Source organism: Dromiciops gliroides, chromosome 2, assembly GCF_019393635.1.
Source record: "Dromiciops gliroides isolate mDroGli1 chromosome 2, mDroGli1.pri, whole genome shotgun sequence".
NCBI classification, from domain to species: domain Eukaryota; kingdom Metazoa; phylum Chordata; class Mammalia; order Microbiotheria; family Microbiotheriidae; genus Dromiciops; species Dromiciops gliroides.
Window position 1 is genome coordinate 547,610,877 of NC_057862.1, and position 19,714 is coordinate 547,630,590.

At 44.7% G+C, this 19,714-nt stretch overlaps 1 protein-coding gene across 3 annotated transcripts in view; it reads right to left on the minus strand.

Annotated features, from left to right (window-relative positions):
* KCNIP3 (potassium voltage-gated channel interacting protein 3) overlaps window positions 1-19,714 on the minus strand; it is a 173,522-nt gene that overhangs the window by 127,539 nt on the left and 26,269 nt on the right. For all 3 annotated transcript variants that reach the window (XM_043985998.1, XM_043985999.1, XM_043985997.1), the window contains one exon: window positions 17,308-17,473. In XM_043985998.1, the coding sequence (XP_043841933.1) occupies window positions 17,308-17,473 (166 nt within the window). The remainder of the gene's footprint in view (window positions 1-17,307; window positions 17,474-19,714) is intronic.

Genomic DNA, 19,714 nt, shown 5'->3' on the forward strand with positions numbered 1-19,714 from the left:
ATGCTAGAGATGTCTATGCTTGCCTCTCTGGGAGCCACAAATGACACCGCTCATTGCACCACCTTCCCAGGCTTCTTTCAGCTTATTGCCCTCCACATATTCTTCGATCCACTGACCATTGGCCCCTGGCTGAAGACACACCATCTCCCGACTCTGGCCATTTTCACAGCCTGTCCCCCTATGCCAGAAGCTCTCCCTCCTCATCTCTTCCTTAATCCCTTCAAGTCTCAGCTAATATTTTACCTTCTGTCGGTTCTCCTTAATTCCGTTCCTCCTTCACCTTAGTACCCTCCCTCTGAGATTAATTCCAATTCACCCTGCATACATTTTGCTTCTACATAGTTGTTTGGCATTGTCTCCCTCCCCCACCACCCCAGTTAGACTATGAGCCCCTTGAGAGTAAGGACTGTTTTTACCTTTCTTTGTTTCCCCATTACTTAGCACAGCTCGGCACACAGCAGGTGCTCAATAAATGCTAGCTGTATCAGTTTTCTCATTTGTACTATGGGCATAATAACAGTACCTACCTCACAAGATTGTTGTGAGGATCAACCAGAGACCATATATGCAGTGTGCTATATAAATATAAACTATAATTTGGTGTTTTTAAGTGTGTGAGGCAGGATTTGAACTCAGGAATAGATAAAAGGTAGGCATTGCAACAGCCCATAGAAAAAAGTTGAGAGTCTGAATTAGGTTGGTTATAGCCACAGTGGGAAGGAGGAGAAGGGGAAAGTGGAAAAATATGGGAAGAACAAAACCAAACTCTGGTCCATTTCACTTTGCTGTGGGGTACCATCACCCCTTCTTTTCAGTTCACCTTGTCTTCAAGGCCTCTCTCTAGCCAGGAGAAGGCACCTTATAAGAAAGGATAGGAAGATCTTGGCCTACATGGCCAGGGAAGAGGCTGAGTGGAGAACAGAGCTGCTCTTAATTGGTTATTAATTAACTGTTTCTCATTAAAAAGGCCTAGGAGAGCAATTTGGAAAGAGCTCTGTTGAGATGGACTGGCCAAAGGGAAGAGAAGGGAGGAAAGGGAGAAGAGAGAAAGAACAGGGGATGTGGGGCAGAATAAGCATTTATATGGTGCTTACTATATATACTACATGCCAGACACTGTGCTAAGCACTTTACAAATGTTATCTCATTTGATCTTCATAACAACCCTGCAAGGTAGGTACTATTATTATACCCATTTTGCAGTTGAGAAAACCAAGAAACAAGTACAGGGAAAGAAGAGGAATGATAGGAGAAAGAGAAGGGGAAGAAAGAGAAGAAAGAAAGGAGAAGGGAGAGTCACTTCTCCGGACTAGAATAGAATGATCAAATGGGTTGAGCAGAGGAGGAAGAGACTTTTCAGAGACATGCAAAGTAGACAGCTATATCTATTCCCACAGAGCCATAGAATGTTAGATCCAGGAGGGACCTTTGAGGTCATCTAGTCTGACCTTCCTCTTTTTTACAGATGAGAAAAGTAAAACCCAAAGAGAAAAATGATTTTTCAACTGCCAAGCAACTAAGTAAGTATTTTTAAAATCCTACTGCACACCTATAAGAGTGGCTAATATGACAAAAAAAGGAAAATATGGGATGTTGGAGGGGATGTGGGAAAACTGGGACACTAATCTACTGTTGGTGGAGTTATGAACTGATCCAACCATTCTGGAGAGCAATTTGGAAGTATGCCCAAAAGGTTAACAAAATGTGCATACCTTTTGATCCAGCAATACCACTGCTAGGTTTATATCCCAAAAATATCCCCAAAAAAGAGGAAAAGACCTATTTGTACAAAAATATTTATAGCCGCTCTTTTTGTAGTGGCTAAGAATGGAAATCAAAGGAATGCCCATCAATTGGGGATTGGCTAAACAATATTATTGTCCTATAAGAAATAACAAGCAGGATGATTTCAGAAAGGCCTGGAAAGACTTATATGAACTGATACATAGTGAAGTGAGCAGAACCAGGAGAATGTTTTGCACAGTGACAGCAATATTGTTTGATGAAGAACTGTGAATGCCAACTATTCTCAGCAATACAATGATCCAAGACAATCCCAAAGGACTAATGATCAAGCATACTACCCACCTCCAAAAAAAGAACTGATAGCGACTGAAGGCAGACTGAAGCATGCTATTTTTAACTTTCTTTCACTTTTCTTCTTTTATTCAAGTCTTCTTATACAAAATTACAAATATGGTCATGTTTTACATAATCGCACATGTATAACCTATATCTGATTGCTTACCTTCTCAGGGAGGGACAGGGGAGGGAGGAATAGAATTTGGCACTCAAAACTATAAATAAAAATGTTTATTAAAAAAGAAAGAAAGGGATTCTACTGTGTATATCTCTCTCCCGGAATTCTCAAGATAATCGGCAGCACCTGAATGCACATATGAACAAGAAAGCCTCTGGGCTTTTACATGGAATTATAGAATCACAATATTTTGGAGCTAGATGGGACTCCAGCTGGTAAGAAACATGGTACAGTAGAATAAACATAAGACTTGAGCCAGAAGGTCTGTATTCGAGTCCTGACTGTCACTTCTGACAAACATTTCACCTCAATAAGGCTCATCTCTAAAAAGGTTGATAATGCTTGTGCTACCTGCTATTGGGAGGGAAGGACTTTGAAAGGCCTATATTGACTGAAGCTTTATTTAGACCCTAGCTTCTTTCTTTCTTTCTTTCTTTCTTTCTTTCTTTCTTTCTTTCTTTCTTTCTTTCTTTCTTTTATTTTTTTGGTGAGGCAATTGGGGTTAAATGACTTGCTCAGGGTCACACAGCTAGTAAGTGTTAAGTCTCTGAGGCCAAATTTGAACTCAGGTCCTCCTGACTCCAGGACCAGTGCTTTATCCACTGCGCCACCTAGCTGCCCCAACCTTAGTTTCTTAAACTGTGGGTTACAACCCCATATGTGGGGGGTTGTGAAAAATTTGGCAACAGTAAAAGGTTATATATATATTTTATATACCTATATTCCCTGGGGTCGCATAAAAATTTCTCAGGGGAAAAGGGGTCAAGAGTAGAAAAAGTTCAAGAAACCCTGATCTAGACCAATTCTCTCATTTTGTTTTTTGGTGAGGCAATCGGGGTTAAGTGACTTGTCCAGGGTCACACAGCTAGTAAGTGTCAAGTGTCTAAGGACAGATTTGAACTCAGGTCCTCCTAAATCCAGTGCTGGTGCTTTATCTACTGCACCAACTAGCTGCCCCCCAATTCCCTCATTTTACAGATGATGAAACAGACCTAGAAAGTATAAGTGGTTTGTCCGAGGCCACACAGAGAGTTAGTGTCCCACCTGGAATCAGAACTCGTGTTTTCAGAGTCTGTTGGGGAAATTCCAGATCTAAAGCTTGGAATGCCCAACTGCGTTCTTCCTGCATTTAAATCAAATCAAAACACATTCATTGGGAACTGAGTGTTCGAGGAACCATGCTAAGAACTTGGAGGAGGCTAGATTTTAATATTTTAAAGTAGAGAGAAAAGGGTGACCCTTTTTTGACTCTTCTCCTACATAGGAAAAACTAGGAAGGACATCTAATAAACTCACACATTTTGAAGTATAACTGCTAATAAGTCTTTAAAGAGTTACATTCCACCCCCCCCCCCCAAGGAACTGACAAAAGATTAAGCCTAAGGAATTAATCACTAATAGTGGGTTGTTGTTGTTTTAGGTAGCTGTGTGGTAGGGAAGGTATTCTGGGGACTATCACAGTGCCTGGAACTTAATAAATGTTTATTGATTGACTAAAGGACCCTTGGCACACATACAGTATACACAGCCTCCCATTTTTAAGGCCAACCTAAGCCGTATCTCATGTCTTATCATCTGTATTTTGATGTAAGTGCTAGGCACAATACATCTGAATTGAATTGAATCTGAAGCTAAAACAATTTAAGGAGGTTTGGGTTTTGGTTTTGGTTTTTCCACTTCCTAGATTTCTTTGAGATCTATCCCATCAAAGGGTGTATCAGGAATGCCTGCTCAGACCTGCTCCTCTGAGGATCTCCAAGCTCACAATGCATACTGACCCTCAAACTGCCAGAGTCTTAGTCATCATAATCCCTCTCATTTGTGGAACACTCTGGTTTCCAGAATGACTCTCTCATAGGCAAATGTTGTGAGGACAACAACCCTCCGTGGTAGGCACAGAAGTACTAACTATCCCCATTGGACATATGGAGAAACTGAGACTTCAAGAAGTAAAATAACATGCCCAAGTAAATTAGTAGAAGTGGTGGGACAAGAGTCCAGATTTCCTCATTCCTAATCCTTAGGTGTTCATTTTCTCAGGGCTTCCTGAAGTAGACAGTACGGTGTGGTGGAGGGAGGCCTGAATTAAGAGTCAGAGGGCGGGGGCAGCTAGGTGGCACAGTGGATAAAGCACCGGCCCTGGATTCAGGAGGACCTGAGTTCAAATCTGGCCTCAGACACTTGACACTTACTAGCTGTGTGACCCTGGGCAAGTCACTTAACCCCCATTGCCCCACAAAAAAAAAAAAAAGTCAGAGGGCCTGGTCCATACAGAGTCTGTTTGACCTTGGCTGAGTGTCTTGATTTCTCTAAGTCTGTGTCCCTCTCTGTGGAATGCCAGATCCCTTTCTCATTTTCTGGTTTGACCTGGAAGAGCAGAACCAGCCTTTCATTCCCCCACAGCCCACCCTGTCCTCCTCCCCTCTGATCTACTTGAAGGATCTCAAAAAAAAAACAAAACATAATATTGACTCCAGAGATATTTCAGAGTACCAGAGTGTTTAGAATATCATGATATCAGCAGCAAAATTAGACAGGATTGTTTAATCTCCCCCAGCCAGGAAGATAAACAGGAAGACAACTAGAGCAGAAGCCATTAGAAAATATATGCAGCATGGGGAGAAGAAGGTGGAGGGGGATAGATGGATGGATGGATGGATGGATGGATGGATGGATGGATGGATGGATGGATGGATGGATGGATGGATGGGTGGGTGGGTGGGTGGATGGATGGATGGATGGATGGATGGATGGATGGATGGATGGATGGATGGGTGGGTGGATGGGTGGATGGGTGGATGGGTGGGTGGGTGGGTGGATGGGTGGGTGGGAGGATGCATGGGTGGGTGGATGGATGGATGGATGGATGGATGGATGGATGGGTGGATGGATGGATGGATGGATGGATGGATGGATGGATGGGTGGGTGGATGGGTGGATGGGTGGATAGGTGGGTGGGTTGATGAGTGGGTGGGAGGATGCATGGGTGGGTGGATGGATGGATGGATGGATGGATGGATGGATGGATGGATGGATGGATGGATGGGTGGGTGGATGGGTGGATGGGTAGATGAATGGGTGGATGGATGGATACATTTCATCACTGCTTCCCTGTGACTCCAACCATGGGGATTGTGATGGTTTACAGAGATGACACCAAGCCCTAATCTATGTCCTGGGGAGCCCGGTCTAGTCACTGGCAGTCTTGTCAGCAGGCACAGAAAGTCCTTTAGGCTTCCCATCCTGCATCTGTTATGAGAACTTTTACAGCCTTGGACACAAAAGTCTGATCAAGTGGACCCTTTTTCAGGGATGTCAAACAGAACAATAAGGCATAGATATAATGAAGTCACCTCCCCCATTCCCTAGTGGCTCTTTGATCTTCTAATCCTGACTCATGTTCTCTTAATTCCTATGCTCTCGTCTAATTTTAAGACTAAAAATCTTATCCAGAAGCAGGAGCTCATTTTAGATCAACCTGGCACCCTCAAACCAAGATCTGAAGCTATCAATGACTTCAAAAAGCCCACCCTAGATTCCCAGGTCCTTCACCTACCATCTAGGCTCAGGAAATCTTATAGTGTCCTCATTAAACCTCCCGCCCCAGCCCCCTCACCTGCTGGGCAGCTTCTGTTCTCATTGGTCTGGTCAGAATCTGTCAGAAATAGCTGTTTCCCCCTCTGATGAACCTCCCAAGACAGAACAGCAACCATCCCACCCATTGGGCTAGTCCCAAAGACTCAGAGACCAGATACAAGTCAGAAGTCCTAGCTGGGCTCAGGGCCTGGAGCTGAAGTGGGATGGGGAGAGACTGGTCTGGGTCTTGCTGACCTAGAGAGCACTGGGAGGAAAGGGGGAGGAGGCCTGCTGGACTGCGCCCAGCTCCTGGGTAGAACCAATGAAAACAGGCCTTGGCTTCTTAGCCCCCAACCTCAAAGGCAGAGACTTCAAAGAGACTAGGTATAGAGAAAACTCTGACTCAATGAGATGAGAGCCAGACCCCGAGAGGACTATAAGGGCAAGGGGGAGGAGAGGCCAGACACAGTTCAAAGTGACCTAGACCCCAGATGACCTCTTTTATCTTCTTAGGTCCCCCACCCCCCACATTATATTGTTAACTCTGTTGGTCTCTAAATTGTTGGTCCCTGTGCCTCTGATTAGTTAGCTCTATAGCAGCTGCCTTGTACTTTCTCCTCTCTTACTCCCATCCCTAGGACTTTTAATCTTTATTTACTTAATCTTTATTTAATATTTAATCTTTAATCTGCCACTATCACTCACCAGTATTCCCTCTTCTGAAATGCATGCCACCCCCTCCTCAGTCATCTACAGATCTCTAGGACATTCTTCTCCCTTCCTGAGTGATTTTGACTTCTGGCTCACAGTCTTCCCCTTCGCCCTTTTCCCTGAGGATCATAGATCCCTTAGACAAAGGAATGGGAGTCATATTTCTTTCCTAGATCTAGCCTGGACTAGAGAAAAGGGAATAATTTTCTGTCTTGCCTGGAGGCTTCAGCTTCATCTGCTGGGAAAGGGGTCTTTCCTCATTGGGCTGCTCTGAGAATCAGAGGTTCTCAGTCAATAACGAGATCTTGATCCCTCCTGCTGTGAACCCATACTGTACTGGAGATGCCAAGGGAAGGGAGGAGAAAAAGACACAGGCCTTTCCCTTTTACCAAACTTGCAAGCTATTTGGAGTGTCTAAATAAATAGGCATCGGGGCAGCTAGGTGGCGCAGTGGATAGAGCACCAGCCCTGGAGTCAGGAGTACCTGAGTTCAAATATGGCCTCAGACACTTAACACTTACTAGCTGTGTGACCCTGGGCAAGTCACTTAACCCTAACTGCCTCACTAAAAATAAATAAATAAATACATAAATAAATAAATAGGCATCACAGAACCACAGATACAGAGCCAAAGGGGAGCTTGAGAGGTCATCTAATCCAACTTTCTTACTTTCCAAATGAGGAAACTGAGTCCCTGAGAGGTTTAGTGATTTTTCCCAAAGTCAAGTAGCAAGTTGCAAGTCATTTCAGGGACAACTCAGAGACCATCTTGAAGATGTCAGCATATTAAACTCAGGGGTGGTGTGGTAGTGGAAAGAGCTCTGGAGTAAGTGTCGAGGCACCTAAATTGAAGTTCTTGCTTCTCTACTTATTGGCTATGTCATTTTGAACAAGTCATTTAAACTCTGAGCCTCAGTATTTCCATCTGTAAAAAACGAAGGCACTTAGGCAGTTGCGATGTAATGGATAGAATGTTAGACTTGGAGTCAGGAAGATGTGAGTTCAAATTTGGCTTCAGACACTTACTAGCTGTGTGACCTTGGGCAAGTCACTTATTTGCTATCTGCCTCAGTTTCCTCATCTATAAAATAAGGTCCATAATAGCCTCTAGCCCAGTGGGCTGTTGTGAGGATAAAATAAGAAAACATAGCAAACCTTAAAGCCCATATAAATTCTAGCCTCATTATTATTTTTACAGAGTGGTTTGGTCTAGTTCTTAGCCAAATTCTGAGTAATTAGAATGACTGATTTAGGTTCTGGAAAATAAATGATAAAACATACCTCTATCCTCTTGATAGCAGGGGTGGAGGGAGGTAGGAAGGAAGAACTAGGATTATAGCTGTTAGATGCTGATTTTGCTTTTGCTTATCTGGTTCTCTTTGTTACAAAGGTGGGTTCAACGATTGGGGCTCAGGGCAAGGTTTAAGCATGAGATGTTTGTGGTATAAAACAAAAGGCTTCAATAATTTTTTTCAGTTAGTAGAGGTTTTCAAAATTGAAAAAGTTAGGAACTCCTAAACTAGACAATGTCTGAGCCCTTTCCAGCTCTAAACCCATAACCCTGTAATCTCCAGCCAATCGGTAAAGCAGGAGGTGGCGACAGGCAAGGGGGTGAGCTCTATGAATTAGATGGGGTAGAAGGACATGGTTAAAAGGATGGTTAGATGACTTAGGTGAGTTTCACCACTAAAAAGTTGTCCTATTAGACAAGAAGGGCAGATCTTGCGTTATTTTTTTAAGTCTTTCTATCCCATCAGTCCAGTCCAGAACTTTGCACAGAATATGATTTTTTTTTTTTAGTGAGGCAATTGGGGTTAAGTGACTTGCCCAGGGTCACACAGCTAATGAGTGTCTGAGGTCGGATTTGAACTCAGGTACTCCTGAATCCAGGGCTGGTGCTCTATCCACTTGGCCATCTAGCTGCCCCAGAATATGATTTTAATGAGTGTCTATTAAGTTGTAGTAATAATAGCTACCATTTAATAGTGCTGTTTTAAGGCTTGCAAAGCACTTTACAAATATACCATTTGATCCTCATAACCTAGGTGCCATTATACATTTGAGGAAGCTGAGGCAGACAGTGATTAAGTGACTTGCCCAGGGTCACACAGCTAGTGTCTGAGGCCAGATTGGAACTTAGACTTCAGGTCTGCCACTCTATCCACTGTGCCACCTAGCTGCCCTGTTCTAATAGCTTGGGATATTCTCATTCCTAAAGAAGATCATAGCCCAGAGAATAGAAAGAACCTTAGCTTTTAAGATAACCTTAGCCCAGTACCCAGTGCTGACCGTACCTGACGCAATAGGTGTTTCATAAATGCTTCTTGACTGACTAGATGCTATCTTAAAGGTCATATAATCCAAACAGCTCCCTCATTTTCCAAACTGGGAAACCCAGGTCCAAAGAGGTGAATGACTTGCCCCAAATCACCCAAATAGTAAATGGCAAAATCAGAATTTGAACCCAGGTCCTCTGAACTCCAAATCTGTCTGTCTCTCTTTCTACCTCACCACAGGCTCCAAGATTCCTCTGGAGCTCCAGATAGATTCTTCTTCCACCATGCAGGAGGCTAATGCCCTTCCCCTCTGTGCCTTTCAGGTGGGATTCAGGAGCCCTGTTCTCTAGCACACCCTCTGAAGCTAAAGACCCCACCCACGGCTCACCCCTCTGTCTCCTTCACTTTCTCCTCCGTCCCAGATGAAATCCATGATCCTGTCTGTGGTGGGCTATCCTGGCAGGAATCCCTCAGCATCACCCCAAGCCCAGGAGCCTTTGCCCCTTGCCCTGCCTCACCTCGGGCCAGGTTCCCTGAAATGAATCGGAAGAAGAAGCTGATGAGGTCTCCCAGGTGCTTCTTACAGCCATGCTGGCATTCTCGAAGTCGCAGTCGGAGGGCAGCTTCCTGAGAGTGTCCCAAGGTGCCTGGGTTCGAGTCCTCTCCTCGACCGGGCATCGTGCTGCTTCTGGTCCTCAATGGACTTTGCAGGCACAGAACACCTCAGCTCCCTCCCCCAGGAGCTCCTGCCCTGAGATGCCTTCCTCTACCTCACCAACTTCTCTCCTTTCTCCCTCTCCCTCTTCTTTCTGAGTGTGTCTCCCGACCCTACCTGTCCCTATAAGCCTCTTTCTAGCATTCTCTTCTTTCCCTGAAGAGCCCTAAATTACAGGATATCTCTATAGTAATCCCGTTCGGTCTCTTTCTCTATCAATAGAGATGTCTATGTGATTATATTTTCTAGCACTCTTCCTTTCTGCTTTTCTGTCTTGATCTCTGTCTCCCTATGCCAAGCTCCCCAGTGTATTTCTCTGTCTGTTTTCTCTCTATCTCTCCATCTGTCTTGGTTTCTTGTCTCTGTCTCAGATGTTCTCTGCCCAATTCCAGAAAGTTCTTCCACCCTCTGCAGCACCAAATCCAAGTGCAGGGGCTCCAGCCTTTTCCCAATTCTGCCTCACCCCGCCCCTTCATCCCACCTCACCCCTACTACCACCTCCTTTGGGGATCTCACTTGGTCCCATGCTCAGCTCCCATCCTTCACTGCATAGCTAAAAACCTTGCCTCTGGGGAAAGCCCAAATTAACCCTCACACTCCCCCTCCTTTCCACCAGCCTGGGCTTATTGGGCCTTCATGAGTCTCCCTAACCCTCTCTTCAGTCCCCATCTTCTCAGTAGGTCTTGAAGAGCCCTCCTTTCCCATTATCCCCCTCTAGACTTCAACTGGAGATTAATAGCATTGATTTCATAGGGCATCCTCCCACCCAAGGGTTGGGATAGTTCGGAGCTTATGGCCAGGGACTGAGACCTCCGGGGGAGTCTATTCTTGGCCCTGCTGTTATTGCCCAGGGAGGTGTTGCTGATCTGCTTTCTCAGCTGAGAAGTGTGATCTCAGTGCATTCAGGTCACCCCTGAAGGCAGAATCTCATTGCTTCTTAGTAGGACAGTAATAGTCAGTGGGGAGTTAGAGGGTCCAAAAGCTAAGGCCAGACAGTCCTGGGACCCTTCTTACATCTGCTTCTCTGATCTTTAGTGCACAGTCTTGGTAGGAAGAGGTAGCAATCACCCTTGGCTGGTGGAGAACTAATTCCTTCTGTTGTCTAAGACTTACCTCATATATGTCATATGGTTCTCACTGATTGTCCAATAACAGGTCCCAACCCAAGCTTCAGTTGGTCACTGCTTGGGCTTTGATGGCTCAGAGTGAGTGTAAATAGCAATTGTTTCTGTTCTGGCCAGAAACTATGAGGGTCTTCCCCTCTCAGAATGATTCTTTATTGTGAAGGCAAAGTAGGCCATTTTTCACCTCAATTCTGACACTGCCTTTAACCAAAGAATGGGCATTGCCTCAGACAAAGTGAGATCTGGGAAAGACCTTAGCTTAAAAAGGCCTAGGTCTCCCATTGCATCCTGGGCCATCGCCAGTCATCGGGACCTACTTCTTACCACTGGCCTCAGATGACTTTTTTTTTAAGTGAGGCAATTGGGGTTAAGTGACTTACCCAGGGTCACACAGCTAGTAAGTGTTAGGTGTCTGAGGCCGGATTTGAACTCAGATACTCCTGACTCCAGAGCCGGTACTCTATCCACTGCGCCATCTAGCTGCCCCCTCAGATGACTCTTGAGGAGAGTAAGGTTGATGACTTTGCCTGGCCCTGTCTCACTTAAATCCAATTCACTTGCAAATCAAGATACCACTGTTCCTTTTTGGGAACAAGGATGAACACACCATACTGCTGTTTTTGTCATTGGACCCTGTTAAATTATGAGCTCCTTGAGACCACAAACTGTCTTTTACCTTTCCTTGTACACCCAGCACTTAGCACAGTGCTTGGCATTTAGTAGGTGCTTATACTTATTGACTAAGTAGAACTCTGAAGTCTGAGGCATTCAGCCCACAAAATTTAACCTAACACCTTCTCCTCCTTCCTCCATTCCCTGTTGTTCACCCCAACTTCCCAGGAGCTCCTAAAGCTTTCCCCACGGAGAAACCTCCAGGTAGCTCTGCCCTGCCAATGGTCTCAGGAGACCATACCCTAATGCCTACTAGACCCTGACCCACACGGATCCAAATGTCTCCAAAGAGAAACGATAGATCCCAACTCAGAGCAAGGAGTGACAAGTAACCCCATTTGAGGAAAATAAGAACAAAAATAGGTAAGATTTGTCCAATGTTCTGCAAATAACTCATTTCATCCTCACAACAACCCCGTGAGGTGGGTGCTGTTATTACCTTCATTTTACACATGAGGGAACAAGTGACTTGCCTAGAGTCACACAGCTAACAAGGGTCTAAGGGGAGATTTGGGCCTCAGGTGTTCCAACACTTTCCAAAATGGGAGAATTAAGGACATACCACTCCTCCAAGGCCAGTCTTTTTCTATCCTCCTGATTCCCATGAATTCAGACCCATATCCCCTCACACCTAGACTCCTGCTGGAATAGGGGTAATGGATAGGGCAGTAGCCCTGGAGTTAAAAGACCTGAGTCCAAATTTGACATCAGACTCTTACTAAATTTGTGACTGTGGTCAAATAAATTATCCTTAGGCTACCTTGGTTTTCTCATCTGAAAAAATGGGGGCATTAGTGGGGCAGCTAGGTGGCGCAGTGGATAAAGCACTGGCCTTGGATTCAGGAGGACCTGGGTTCAAATCCAGCCTCAGACACTTGACACTTAACTATTCATGTGACTATGTGACCCTGGGCAAGTAACTTAACCCTCATTGCCCTGCCAAAAAAAAAAAAATGGGGGCATTAATAGCAATGACCACCCAGGGTTATTGTGAGGATAAAATAAAATTATTATATTTGTAAAGTGCCACATAAATATAAATGCTGACTATAATTCCCTTCCCCCAGGCTCTCTTCTTTCCAACCTTTTGTTCAGTTATCTCAGTCATGTCCACTATGTATGACCATATTTGGGGTTTTCTTAGCAGAGATAATGCAGTGGTTTGCCATTTCCTTTTCCATCTCTCCAACCCAATATTGCATAATTATCACCGGTAGGAAACCTCCCTGATCACCCCAGTCAGAAAGAAGTCATCTCTTCTTTCTCAAAACTTCTCCTGAATAGTCATTGTTTCTGCTAATTGGGCTGTCCATATTACTTTTGTATCTGCATTTTGTATCTAAACTTTAATTTTCTAACCAGTGTGTTCTAATGAATTTTCCACAGTGCCCAGCACTGTTGGTAGTGGTGGTGGCGTTCAGTCATTTTAAGCTGTATCTGACTCTGTCACCCCATTTGGGGTTTTCTTGGCAGACATACTGGAGTGGTTTGCCATTTTCCAGCTCATTTGACAGATGAAGAAACTGAGGCAAATGGGGTTCAGCAACTTGCCCAGGGTTACACAGCTAGTAAGTATCTGAGGCCAGATTGGAACTCAGGTCTTCCTGATTCCAAGCCTAGAACTCTATCTACTGAACCACCTAGCTACCTATAATAGCCCTGCCCCCTGCCCCGCCACCAAATAGAAGGGGTTCCATAAATATTTGCTAAATGAACAAATGAAGTTAGATGAAAGGAAGAATTTCCTGACATTTAGATGCTGGATAGACACTGGGGTGGGTAACTGAGGTTCAAAAAACTAATACCTTATGAATCAACCAACAATTCATTTTATAGATGGGAAAATCAAGGCACAAAGCCAAGTCCAAGACCACACAGGGCACATTCTAAGTCCTGAGCTCTTTCCACAACCTCCAAGTTTTAGTTTTCAGAAAGATCATCCTTAAATGCAGTAGGAATACTAAACCATACAAACCATTCCTTAAATGCAGAAGGAGTGACTTGACTATACAGGCAGTGAGGGTTTTATAGGGGTATCAATGACTCACAGATGAAGCAAGTACCAGCCCACAGAAGGGACTCCCCATCCACCTTAGCAGGACAAATTTTGATGATTTCTTTTTGTCCATACACCTCCCTCTAGTCTTCTGAGTCCAATCTGTTCCTTATTGGGGGTTTCTTCCACTGGGTTCTTGACAAGCTAGACTCGTATATCAGGGAAATGCCACGGACATAATAATCAATATTGTTTACATTTTTTAGCACCTAAAGGTTTATAACAGTCTTTTGAGGAAATGTAAATCCTCTCATGCCCATTTTATGGATGAGGTCATTTCTAGAAACCTGAAGAAACAGACCCAGATTCTCCCTGGTCCTAGCCATAGGAGAATAGAAAACCTTCTCAGAAAGTAAGACCCCCATTAAGGTATTTCACCTCTGATGACAGTCCAGACATTCGCCAAGGTTGCACGCTCTCTATGAAACCAAACTTCCACTAGGAAGTATCCAGGGGCCTCAATTTTACCTATGGTTATAACTGGGATGGGGAGATGGGGGATTACTGCCACCCCCACCGCAATCAGTTTCCTCTCTACCACCATACTCCCCGACTGCCTTAGATGAAACAATTTCTAGAGGTGGCTCCACCCTTTGTGCTTCCTGGGGGTGGGGAGAGAGAGGCAGTTAGCGCCCAGTCTACCAGTTGTGGCCCACCATCTTTCCCTGTTGTCGTGTCATTGTTCAGTTGTTGTTCAGTCATGTCTGACACTTCATGACTCCCATTTGGGATTTTCGTGGCAAAGATGCTAGAGTGGTTTGCCATTTCCTTCTCCAGCTCATTTTACAGATGAGGAAAGTGAGCAAACAGGGTTCAGTGACTTGCCCAGGGTCATGCAGCTAGGGAGTGTCTGAGGCTAAATTGGAACTCGGGAAGATGAGTCTTCCTGATTCCAAGCCCAGTGCTCTATCCACTGCACCACCTAACTGCTCCCCCATCTTTCCCTGTTCCAACCTATCTCTTCCCACTCTCTGGTCTTCCTCACTCATGCTCTGTAGTCCCTAGCCATCCAGAGGGCTATCCTCTGGGTCTCAGTTTCCCCATTTGTAAAGCCCCCTAGATGAATTCGGGGATCCTTTTTGATTTTTAATCTATGATCCTATAATCTGCATCCTGAGGGAGCCCTGGCCTGACTATCTGCAGACTGACCAGCAGAGGGAGATAGAACTTCAATAGTGGAAGGTAAGGAGGTGACAAAAGAATAATTTAGTCTGTAACCTGTGCCCTCCCTCACCTGGGATGTGAGTGGGGGAAAGGAGGGTGAGCAGAGAGGGGATAAGGGGAGGGGGAGGGGGGTGCAGAGAACTCGACTGGGAAAATCATGTGCCTGGCTCTCTGCAGCCAGAGGTGGGGGAGAACACCCAAGACAAGGTCATTCCAAGGTTATTTCCCTGACTTGCTGCTTTGGAGGGAAAAGAACTGGAGTAGTATAGTAAGGAGAAAAGAGGCTTTACAGGAGGATAGCCCCTTACTCTTCCATCGCCCTGATCTGAGGCGGGAGGTAAGGGGAGAGGTCCCCACTTCCGGCCTTGGCCACCGCCATCTTCAGGCTCTGCTCTTGGACTGGTCTCCCAGCTGTTACCTACATCCCTATCTCTCATCTGGTGCTGCCAGCATCCCACCCTCAAGACAACAGAAGTCATTGTAGTCCAGGTAGGGCAGATTTCTGTCTGGGCACAAACTCCATATAGATACTGGGGGTTCCAGACACACACTTTAGAGTCTAATTTAATGGAATCTGGTTCTGGCCTGCTTCTATTAATGAGATCCCTGGGTCTCTGGCTAACCCAGCTAGATCTCCTCCAGCTGCCTCTTCCCTCGCTCCTGGAGAAGTCTGGGCTCTCGGGTTTTTTCCAATCAGCTGCTACTGTTGGTTCAGGCCATGAATGTACCCTAAGTACTCTCTCCTCACAGGTACCTCTAAGAAGCCTTCATTCCCCTCCTGCTATTATTACCTCCTGTCCCCATCACCCAAATTGTCATCCTTAATTACTTGTATGTATGGTTAATATGGAAATATGCTTTGCAAAACTTCACATTGATAATGGTTATCACATCACTTGTATTCTCAATGGGTGGAGGACAGGCTGGAGAGAGGGAGAGAATTTAGAACTCAAAATAAAAAATAAAAGCCAAAAAAATTAAGTTACTTGTATTTACTTATAGACTCAGACTCAGTAGAATTTCATCAGAGGCAGAGACATTGGGTTTTTTTTTTTAATTTTGTCTTTGTATCCTCAATGCCTGGCAGTGTTCCTGCCTCCTTGCCTTTGCATTGGTCGTGCCCATGCTTATAGTGCACTCCCTCTACAACTTCATCTCTTAGACTCTCAAACTCCCTTTAAGGCTAGGCTCAGTGTCACTTCCTATAGGTGGCCTTTCCTTTCCTCCTCCATCAAGTTGTTGGTGCTCTCTTCACCCCAACTCCTAGCCCCAAATTGCTTTGCATTTTATATATGTGCATATGTGTATATGTTTGTGTATATATATGTGTGTGTGTGTGTGTGTGTGTGTGTGTGTGTGTATGTATAGTATTTACTTATCACTCTAAGTGTTTCTTCCTAGGAGAATGCAAGCTCTTTGAGTACCAGGATGATTTCATTTTTGTCTTTTTATGCTCTGAACATAGCACAGTGCCTGCTGCATTCTGGGAACTTAAAATATAAAGATGCTTATTGATTAATTGATTGGCCGCTCCTGGAGGAAGAAAAAATATGTCTCACATCCCTTCACTCTTCTTTGATTTTTCTCTGCATGCCTGGGCTTCTCTTTGATGCCACTGATACCCAGAAGCATTATGTCTCTTTCTGGAAAATCTCTGTATCCATTATTTATCAACCCTCCAGAAATTAACTAGAGAAATTCACTTAACTTGAAGCCCCCAGATAGTCAAACACTTTGCAAAGCATTCCCAATGTCCTCCCTGCCCACCTCTTCCTCCCCCACCCCCGACCCCCTCATCCTCATCTCTTGAAATCCAGGATGTCTTTCGAGGCCCAAGTCCAGTGCCTCCTCCTCCTTGAGCCCCTTAGCTGGATGCTGGGACAGCTAGGTGGTACAGTGGATAGAGCATCAGTCCTGGAGTCAAGAAGATCTGAGTTCAAATCCAGCCTCGGGCACTTATTAGCTGCATGACCCTGAGCAAGTCACTTAACCTCTGTTTGCTTCAAGTTCTTCATCTGTAAAATGAGGACAATAATAGCAACTACCTCATAGGGTTGTTGTGAAGATCACATGAGATAATAATTGTAAAGAACATAGCACAGTGCCTGGAATGTAGTGTTAGCTCCCATCATCATCATCTATGTTCTTCCCCCCTTTAAGCACCTAAGAATTCTTATCATTCCTAAAACACTTATCGTTTTCTGAAGTGGCCGTGTAGCACAGAGACAATATCTTATACCTTCCCTACTAAACTGTATGTTTGATGAGGGCAAGAATGGTATCTTGCTCTTCTTTGTACTCTCCTAAGTACCTCCTACAGAGAGCCTGATACACAGGAGAATCTTGATAAATGTTTGCTGAATAAGTGTTGAATGAATGCATAGATGAATTAACGCATGGACGGATGGATGGGTGGATGGATGCAGGGATGGATGAATAAACGAATGAATGAATGAATGAATGAATGAAATGTGTATACTTTCACAAAGGAATACATAGAGGAACTTAACCCTGAGGTTAGAAGAACCTAGATATGAGAAGGAGCACATTTAGTTTAACTCCCTCACTTCGAGACTTGCCCAGCATCACACAGGTATCAAAGACAGAATTTGAACCCAGTTCCCCCAGCTCCAAATCCAGGGCTTTGCGAGTTCTGAGAAACTCCAGCCCATATCTGGGGTCCCCTTGACCAGTCCCCAGACCCTCTGCTGTGGAAACAGCTAGCCAGCCCTCCTCTCCTCCAGTCCCTTTACCTGACCCCTGTGGGGCAGCACTGGACAGGATCCACCTCACCAAACAGCACTTCATTAGGGCCTTGCGGGTCAGCCGGGGTTTCTGCCACTTGGTGCTCTCCTTCTTGCCCAGAGGGGTCTGGCTGGGGTCACCCAGGAGGCTGCCATCTGTCTCCTTCATCTCTTCCTGAAGCAGAGATGGGAGGCATGTTAGGAAGAACGGGTCCCCAAGTTTTGAGCAAGTAGTAACCGAGCAATGAACCCCCAACCCCAAGCCATTAGGAGACTTCCCAGAGCTAAGCTCCCTCTGAAACCAACCAGATCATCAGCCTGTCCAGCCAGGGAATCTCTGGGAACCACAGAAGCTCAAGTTACAAGACTAGGAACAAGGATTCCTCTCTAGTCAGTCAAGTCAAGCAGACAACATGCATTTATTAAGGACCTACTATGTGCCAGGCACTACACTAAATTCTCTACAACATCCCCCCAAAACAGTGGGTCAGCCAGCCTACGCTCAAGGACCTTCAGGGAAGGGAAGCTTACTGCCTCCAAGGGAGGCCCACTCTACTTTGTTGTTGGTTTGGTTTTTTTGGTTTTGGTTTGGTTTTTGGGGGGAGGCAGTTGGGGTTAAGTGACTTGCCCAGGGTCACACAGTTAGTAAGTGTCAAGTGTCTGAGGCCAGATTTGAACTCAGGTCCTCCTGAATCCAGGGCCAGTGCTCTATCCACTGCGCCACCTAGCTGCGCCCCCCCCCCACTCTACTTTGGAAAAGCTCTGATGATAGGGAGAATTTCCATGCACCTATTCTAACCCTGCCCTTCTTCAACTTCCATGGCTGCTAAACCCTCTTGTGCTGCCAGAACAAGTCTCAACCCTCTTCCATAGACGTTCAAATACTTAAAGATAACTGTCATATCTTCCATAAGTCTTGGCTTCCCCCAGGCACCTTATCATTTTATAGATGAGAAAACCCCAGAAAAGGAAATGGGGATACCCAAAGCCACACAGAATGCCAAGGTGACCAGAAATAGAAATCTCATCTTCTTTTAGGTTTCACAGCTATAGCCTCTTAGATATTAGAATCACCCTAGGATTCCAGCATCAAGAAAGGACAACCACCCCAATTTCCCACCCCAAATAGCCAATCAGTAAATCAATAAACATTTCTTTATTAATTGCCTACTGTTGGCCAAGCACTATACTAAGAACCAGGGATACAAACAGAGGCAAAATATAGTCCCTGCCCTCACAGAGCTTACAGTCCAATAGAAGAGACAACATACAAAAAATATATACAATACAATACAATCTATATATGGATAAATGAGAAATAATTAACAGAGAGAAGGCATTAGAATTAAGAAACTTCCTCTACCCTGAAGTTGGTCATCCAGTCACTGATAACTCCACTGTTAGAAAGCCCACAATTCTATGAGGCAGCCCCCATTCCATTTCTGGAGAGATCTAACCATTGGGAAGGTTTTCCTTCTATTGAGTCAAAGTCTGCCTCTCTGTAACGCCTACCTCCTAGTCCTGGTTTTGCCTGTTGAAGCCAAGCAGAATAATACTAAGATGGCATCAGGTCTTGGGGGACTGACACTTGGTCCTCTTGACTCCTGGTGATCTTATAATACATTAACCACCATTATGCCTCCACCCCAGGATTTTTTCACATAAACTAATTATCAATCCTTGTCTCCCTCCTCCATTCTGCTGAGAAATCAGTGACTCAAGGATTAGAAGAGATCTCAAAGCCCACTTCTAATACATAGTAGCTATCTGACCTGTGCACATCATCTAACTTCTTTGAATTTGTTTCTTCATCTGTAAAAATGGGTGCAATAATACCTGTAGCACCTACCCCACAGGGGCATTATGAGTATCAAATAAGAAAATATAATTTACCTACATTTGCTTTCACAAACCTTAAAATAATATACAAATGGCATTTGTTACTCCTATTGTCATTATTACTACTAAACCTAATCCAGCAAGGCTCTCCTTCCTCTTGGAATCTTTGCCCCATCTCAAAGAAAAAAAATAGAATCATAACATTTCATAGAATTTTATACCTAAAAGGGATCATCTAGTTTAAGCTCTTCATTTTATAGATGATGAAAATAAGACCCAGAAAGGGAAATGACTCCCCCAAGGTCACAAAGCCAAGTAGTAGCAAAGGCAATACTAAAAACCAGGTTCTCCTCCTGACATCACCACTCTCGATGGATCACCAAAATTGTCCAGGAGGCTGCTTGAGGTTCTGGTGCCCCATTCAGCCCCCAGGATACAGCCCAGCTTCTGTGTCACTTTAATTTCTCTGTTTCAACAAATGACGGGATCTCAGAGTTGAACGGGACCTCAGAAACTATCTAACCCAACCTGCACTTGCACTAGAAGACCACAGGCTACAAACCCTACAAGAGGTTGG